The sequence below is a fragment of the Sardina pilchardus genome, chromosome 3, assembly GCF_963854185.1.
Source record: "Sardina pilchardus chromosome 3, fSarPil1.1, whole genome shotgun sequence".
Classification (NCBI taxonomy): domain Eukaryota; kingdom Metazoa; phylum Chordata; class Actinopteri; order Clupeiformes; family Clupeidae; genus Sardina; species Sardina pilchardus.
This window is the reverse complement of record NC_084996.1, coordinates 21703151-21710800: the sequence shown is the minus strand read 5'-3', so window position 1 is coordinate 21710800 and position 7650 is coordinate 21703151. Positions and strand designations below refer to the sequence as shown.

Below are 7650 nucleotides of genomic sequence, written 5' to 3'. Positions count from 1 at the left end.
TTCACCATGTTATAGCAATCATTGCAGGCATGTAGGAATTCACCATGTTATAGTAATCAGTGGCATGTAGGAATTCACCATGTTATAGTAATCAGTGGTAGCTACAGGCATGTAGGAATTCACCATGTTATAGTAATCAGTGCAGGCATGTAGGAATTCACCATGTTATAGTAATCAGTGCAGGCATGTAGGAATTCACCATGTTATAGTAATCAGTGGTAGGAATTCACCATGTTATAGTAATCAGTGGTAGCTACAGGCCGACATTTTCCCAGATGCCACCCTAAACCTATGCAGGCAAATTTCACCCGTACATCACAATATTTCTGTACATTTTCTTCCTCCACACCCTTATATACTGTATATCCAGAGCCTCAAGGCACACTTATGGTTGAGTATATAGAGTAACAAGTACAGTGGGGGCCAAAAGCAGTGCCGGTTCAGATCTTTTTTAATTTTATCTGACACCTCAGTCAGTACCGTTCAGTTATAGTGGGCTACAGTGCAGTACCTTGTATTTTCTGATGAGCATTTTCTTTTTCATAACGTAGCCAGTCTCCCATATTCAAAAATGGAACATGTGATTATATTTCACGAGTATACCGTGACAGGGAAAGGCTGGCAAGCAAGCCGCAGATGAATCAGGGGATTCACTTCCCTGTTTGGTTGGCCTAGGCACACGCACTGGAGAGATGCCATGGTAATACAGCTTCATGCACCCGACAGGAAGTGAATCCAGTCTGTGGCTTGCTTGCCAGCCCTTCCCAGTCACGGTACTTCGTAAAGTCAGTGCCGATTCTAGAGATTTTTTGACAAGGGTGGCCCTAGTGGGGCTTTGATTAATTCAAGGGTGGCATCTACTGTAGATAAACAGAAACAGGCTCAAATTGTTCAATTAGCACACATGCATGAGTAAAACCATGCACCAAACACCACACTCATAAATTGAAGGACACAGAGGCACAAACACATCAAATTTCCTTGTATTTGGATAAAATGCAAGTACAAATAAACAAACATGTTAAAGTTAATTATCTATGTAACGGATGCCAGCTAGTTAGTTGAGCTGACGCCTCAAGAGCGCTGCTGGCATGAAAGCTAGTAGCCTGGGCTTTTAGCTGGATTGTTATCGCGCTCGACCCCCGATCCGAGGTGCTGCTGTTTCGCGGGTTTGAGTCCGGGCGTGTGTAGGGCTGGACCGTGGTGGTTCCACACATCGCAGGTTAAGTATACGTTGTCTATCACTGGGTTATGCTTTGCTACATAGACTCCCTCATGGGGACATTAACATATATTCTGTTCTATTCTATTCTATTCTATTATATTACTGTAAAAGTAAACTCTGGTAAAGTGATTGCTAATGATCACTACTTGAGTACAATCCAAAGAATGTGCATAATTGGAGCAACAGAGGAAGCTTTGTTTTCTCATCAGTCAGTGCCTGTGCTTGTTGTTAACAGCAGTAATTATGGGAAACAAACAGGGAAAGCAACCTGTTGAGGAAGAGGAAGAGGAAGAAAGACAGCCTCCCACTGACCCTTGTAAGTCGCTCTCTCTCTCTCTCTCTCTTTCTCTCTCTCTCTCTAAAAGCCTATCCTAAGGCTATTTGTTTTAATCTGAAAGACTTGTTACGAAATGGCCTTGAATCCACATACTCCATCGTAGCCTATTTGAGCTCCTGTAGTGGAAGGATTTGAATACGCTGGCTACTCTGTAGAGTGAGAGTTTAGTAGGGGCTCTTTTCCACCAAGCTCCATATAAGACTGTAAACATCTCTTTTCCCATTCATCTTCAATGGGAACCTCTGTGAGCTCCGATATCACTAATTCTGCCTTCACGCACGTCGGAAATCCTGACCACCGATGGAGGAAAAATGACTTCCTTCATTAGAAATTTAGCAAGGATCTTATAATGGTTTCACTGTCATATAAAAATCTGATTTTACATGACAGTGAAACCATTCCACCATGAAGACCTTTGCTAAATCTGTGTAACCTGAAACATATAAAACATTGTAACCTGTAAGGACTACACAGTATATGACGTTGTATGAGGAAAACGAGAAAGGGGCCACTTTCAAGACTAAATCATACAAGCTTTGTATATAAAACACATGCTGGCAGTATCCACGCTTTCCCTATTAAAATACAGTTACACAAGTAGTTACAAGACCAAGTATGGTGAGACAAAATAAAACGAAGAGCTGGGTAAGAAGGATAACTATATCTGTGGTGGAATTGCACTTGGGAGCACTTCGACTCGGTGCAGTAATAGACCTCTGAAGTTCGCCTACAAAAAGGATCCAAAGCTGCCATCTTTGCTCATAAGGAGATCCGGGAGTTAATTGAAGCTAACTGTCTATGGCAAGTTGCATTGTTAGCTCTGGGGTAGCAAAGATCAAAGTGTGCCGTCTTCACCTAAGATCACAGTATCCACTAGACGGCAGTGGACAAAAGTGTGTAGCGAAAAATGTCTGCATTTCCAATGTTAAACAGGTGCGATAATTGAAATTCCCCATGTTATTTTCCCATAGAAATAATCTCAAGATACCGGATCTCCTTATTTGAGCAAAGATGGTAGCTTTTTTTGTAAACTTCAGAGGTCAAGGCAACTTGCAAACATACCATAGGGGCAGTGATATCTTACGCAGCATCTGAAAATAGTCCCCATAGACAACAAGCAGTAGTAGTGCCAGTAGCTGCAAGTTGCCTTGATTATTACGCCAGATGAGAGTGTAGTTCCATGTCAAATCAGCCTAGAAAAACGCCAGGTTTCATTTTCAGTTGGTCTTATTGCACTTTCTAACTTGAGAGGAGACACGTTTTAAATGGGAAAATTACCAGAAATCTTAGTCACTTTTAAACATGAAGCTAGCAGGCGAGAAGCTAATGGTCTAATCCGATTCAATGATCTATGCTAGGCTGAAGCTAAAAGTTGTATCGCCAGACTCACAGAATGGCTGGATGAACGGGAACAAGGTAAATATCGATTGTTTTGCTCGAGGGAAGGTGGAAAATGAGCGTATTTCCAAAAATGGCGGAATATCCCTTTAAGCATGAGTAATAGTGAGTAATAAGCATGTGTAATAAGCATGAGTAATAAGCATGAATAGATAGTAATAAGCATGAATAGATATTATCCATGCTTATTACATGGCTCTTCAGAGTGCTGCAGAAAGTTCCGCCTGTTGTGCTGCTAAGGGCTATGAAAATGGCCACCATAATCATCAACACAATCATCACCATCATCATGTAATCATGAATAACATGATAACCTTCCTTGCTTGACACAGAAACAAGTCATGCCAGTCAATGGTACAAAATATTGCTCTAATTTCCTCATATCTACAGAAGGAAGGTTTCCATGATGAATAAAGTGAGGAATCTGAGCATCAGCAACCCAGAGGTCAGGCACTTGCGTATCCTGGTGCTTGGTCCAGTCGGAGTGGGAAAGTCCAGCTTCATTAACTCCATCGACAGCATCTTTCAGGGTCGCATGGCTCAAGCAGCTTTAGCTGATGCTTTGTCTTCTGCGAGCTTCACTAAGATGGTGAGAGGTCATGTTTGATGATATACTGTATAGACTTAACCCTTTTCCTAACAGTGTTCTTTGAAAACTATTATAATGTTCTATAATTCATTTTTGCAATTTATGGCAAGTTTACTGTATGCATATTCCGCAGCTCACAGCATGTTGTGTTTGTAGTTCAACTCAAATAAGATTAAAGCTGGGAATGCTGAGAAGTTCCTCCCGTTCATCATCAATGACATCATGGGTCTGGAGAACACAGATGCAGCTGGAGCCCATGTTGAAGACCTCAAGATGGCGCTAGAGGGCCGTCTCAAAGATGGCTATACTGTATGTAGAATACACACACAATTACAACCACACACACAAACTCTCCTATCCCCAACATAGACACACATACAGTTAGCCATGCACTCACTTGCGCTAAAAGTAGGAAGCACAGCAACTTTTCAAATCGGTCATATACTGTAAACTTACTCGCATAGACAGATACTAAAACACTCACACTTCTTTTTTTTGTTCAGTTTAACCCTGAATGCCCTCTGAAAGAAGGAGACGCATACTACAACAAGAGCCCGACTCTGGCTGATAAGGTCCACTGCCTCGTCAGTGTGCTACCGGCAGACAGAATTGGATTAATGGGTGATCAACATGTCCATAATGTCATCACCAAACTTCAGGATATCAGAGAGAAAGCTACTCAACTGAGTAAGTCACCATGCTCAGTATAGCACTTTTGATTGATTTAGCTGAGATCATTGATAGCCTGGCTATCAATAGACTAGGGATGGACATTCAAAGTTTTCTTAGTCGATTGTCGGGAGAATTAACGATCAACTATCGATTAATCATTAATATTTTTATATAAAATGAGAAAATGACTCAATGGATCTAGTTCATTGAGATGATATGCTGGTGTCATTAACTGTATAGGGGCAGCATATCACATTCCGTCACAACATACTGTAGCCTACTATCACCAGACTTCTCACTAACAGCTCCAGCTTCTCTTCGTAGTGAGATTCTACCAGTTTGGTAAATAATGTTATAGGATGCACCGCTATATTTATTCAAGTGGTAGGCTCCATAGTTTGAGTTATGGCCGTGTTGTACTTCGCTTTGGACAAAGGCGTCTGCTAACTAGCATAACCAGCATACAAATAATCAACAAAATTCTTAATGATCAATTCATATCGTCGATTAATTATGCCCATCTTTTAGGATTGAACATTAGTCTGGGGAGTCTGCCCTGTAGTTTTACTGCAAAGGAGGCATGATAAATGGATAGTACAAACGACTCTACGCATTTTGATATTCCTTCAAACAATTAGACCGGGTGTGCCTGGTGAATAAGCTAGTTTGTGATTGGTTCCAGCAAACATGGACAGGAAGTAGGAGAGTTTCCAGCCTGAGCTGTAGTGCGAAATCGCCGGCAGATTGGGGTGGGTTTACCCAGAGCGGTATATAAAACAGAGTGGCGACACTCCCATAGATCTCCATAGGAAAAAATGGCAGAGGGCTATTTCCTCGTTATGGAACTTTTGGAACTATTTACAGCCAATCTCTTGGTCAGTAGTCAATGAGTTAATTCACTATACCTTCCAGCATCCAGAAGTACATCCCACCCTCCCACGATTCAGCCATTCAGCGCAGGGTTTATGGAACTTTTGATCGTGTGGCGGCAACATCAAAAGCCGCTTTCCCACATGAGTTAGACATCTGGATGTCAAACGGAAGTCAAACGAGTGGCTGTATGTGGGACCGCAAAACTCAAGTATTTTCTTACCCAGAAGTCACCCTAATAGCCCCCTACTAGGTGAAATCATGTAGTTGGGTCAAATGTTTTCTTTCTGCAGGAATCCCACAAGTAATTCTGATGACAAATGTGGATGTTGCCTGTCCTGAGATCCAAAAAGATGTGAAGATGATCTACAGAGACAAGAAGATCAAAGAGAAGGTGTGTGTGCGTGTGTGTGTGTGCACGTACAGGAAAACAAAGTGAACAAAATATTTGTTATGTCTATACTGCATTGTTACTGAAAATCTTCTCCCTTTGCCCCTGCGTGCCTGTGTGTGTGTGTGTGTGCGTGCGTGCGTTTGTGTGTGTTTGTGTGTGTGTGTTCAGATGCAGGAGTGCAGTAACAAGTTGGGTGTCCCCATGAACTGCATCTTCCCAGTTAAGAACTACCATGAGGAGATTGAGCTGAATGATGACGTGGACATACTGCTCCTCTCTGCTCTCTCAAACATTTTGAACTTTGCTAATGACCATGTGGCTGAACATCTTAATAAAAAGAAGTGAAGTCTTTCTGCCTTCGATAACAGAATGTTTTCCTCGCTTTATTTAAATAAACATGACAAATTAGCTCTGGGGTAGCATAAATCAAAGTGTGCCGCCTTCAAGTACTGGATATCTCAGTATCCACTTGAAGGCAGAGGACAAAAGTGTGTTGAGGAAAACGTCTGTATTTCAGACTTTTTCATCCCCAACTTCATGCTGTTTCCCCATAGGAAAGAAAATCGCCTGATACCTGTTCTCAAAGATGGCAGCTTTTTTGTACTGTAGGCGAACTTCAGAGGTCTATGAGGGCCAATGTGTTTGTGCCACCCTAGTGGTCATTCTGTGTATTACCTTGTGTGTTGTGTCTGGTTTCCCTTGTGCCATGTGCTTAATGTTTCCATTTTCCTGTCCTGTCTGCATGCCTCCACCCCTAGCCTATAGGCCATGTCCACACGGAGACATGTTTTGGGTTAAACGCAGATGTTTTGCATCGTTTTGGCCGATCGTCTAAACGAATCCTGCGAACGCATAGCCCTAAAACGAATCGATCTGAAACCGGGTCCCAGAGTGCATGAGTTCAAAAACGCTTCGTTCGTTTGGATGGCTGAAAACGCATAACTGTGTTTCGATGATGTCATCGGCACACTCCTCGTCCTCTAGCCCATACCTGTCAACATTTAGCTTTAAAAAAAAAAAAAAAAACGGGATTACGTTACTGCATTTCGGTCGTCGTTTTTACTTTACCGAGAGCCTATGCAGCCTATCCAACTGTAACCTGCGTTGTGTGGAACCACCGCGGTCCAGCCCTGCACACGCCCGGACTCGAACCCGCGAGACAGCAGCACCTCGGATCGGGAGTCGAGCGCACTAACAATCCAGCTAAACGCTCAGGCTACTAGCTTTCATGCCAGCAGCGCTCTTGAAGCGTCGGGGAGTGAGGTTTTACTAACGTCCTACAGCATAGCTAACCAGCTAGCACCCGTTACACTCACCCCCCTAAACCTCACTCCCAATCCGGGTCACGGCACCAATGTAACCTGCGTTGTGTGGAACCACCGCGCTCCAGCCCTGCACACGCCCGGACTCGAACCCGCGAGACAGCAGCACCTCGGATCGGGAGTCGAGCGCTCTAACAATCCAGCTAAAAGCTCAGGCTACTAGCTTTGATGCCAGCAGCGCTCTTGAAGCGTCGGGGAGTGAGGTTTTACTAACGTCATACAGCATAGCTAACCAGCTAGCACCCGTTACACAACTACAAACTCCAAAGCTGCTGTCAGATTTTGTTCCGAGGACACAAGTTACCAACACTCAAGAACAGTTTGTGATGTGTTAATCAATTCGATTTCCAACCATTTCACAACAGCTAATTCTGGAGTAGGCTATCTCAACGGGGTCGCTTGCTTGCGAGACCCGGGTGTGAACCGCACCGATTTCATTATTTGGGGTTTACGTTGCCAGGTGTTATGACAGAAGGGTTGAAATAAATTGAAAGTAAGTGATTGTGTATGTGTCGGGTGTATGGCAACCTACAGTATGTCAGACAAACAGAAAATGAATGGATCAGTGATTTTCGAATGAGGTATGATGGCCATGCAAAGTACGAGTGTTCCGGGAGAAACAACAAAACGGGAGAGCGGCAGGAGATTACCTTAAAATACGAGAGAATTCAGGGAAAATGGGAGTTTGGGCAAGCCTTCCACCCATAAACTGTGAAAAATAGTTTTCATCTCGACGTCTCATTAAAGAGACCCTATGCAACTTTTTCATAGTCATAAAATCGCTCAGAAATCGTTGTTTTGCTTGACTGACCAGTTTTCGAAAACAGTAATATTTCCTCCCGC

General features: G+C 43.1%; 1 protein-coding gene across 2 annotated transcripts; it reads left to right on the top strand.

Annotated features, from left to right (window-relative positions):
- Positions 1-5832, top strand: LOC134077047 (interferon-induced protein 44-like). 2 transcript variants are annotated; one of them, XM_062532411.1, is made up of 7 exons: positions 1-1541; positions 2921-2978; positions 3351-3549; positions 3706-3858; positions 4053-4236; positions 5385-5485; positions 5654-5832. In XM_062532411.1, the coding sequence occupies exons 3-7, from the start codon at positions 3364-3366 to the stop codon at positions 5828-5830; spliced, it is 801 nt and encodes a 266-aa protein (XP_062388395.1). In that variant the 5' UTR covers positions 1-1541; positions 2921-2978; positions 3351-3363; the 3' UTR covers positions 5831-5832. The 2 variants fall into 2 exon arrangements, with proteins under 2 accessions (XP_062388395.1, XP_062388396.1); XM_062532412.1 differs by lacking the exon at positions 2921-2978.
- The last annotated feature ends 1818 nt before the right edge of the window (positions 5833-7650 follow it).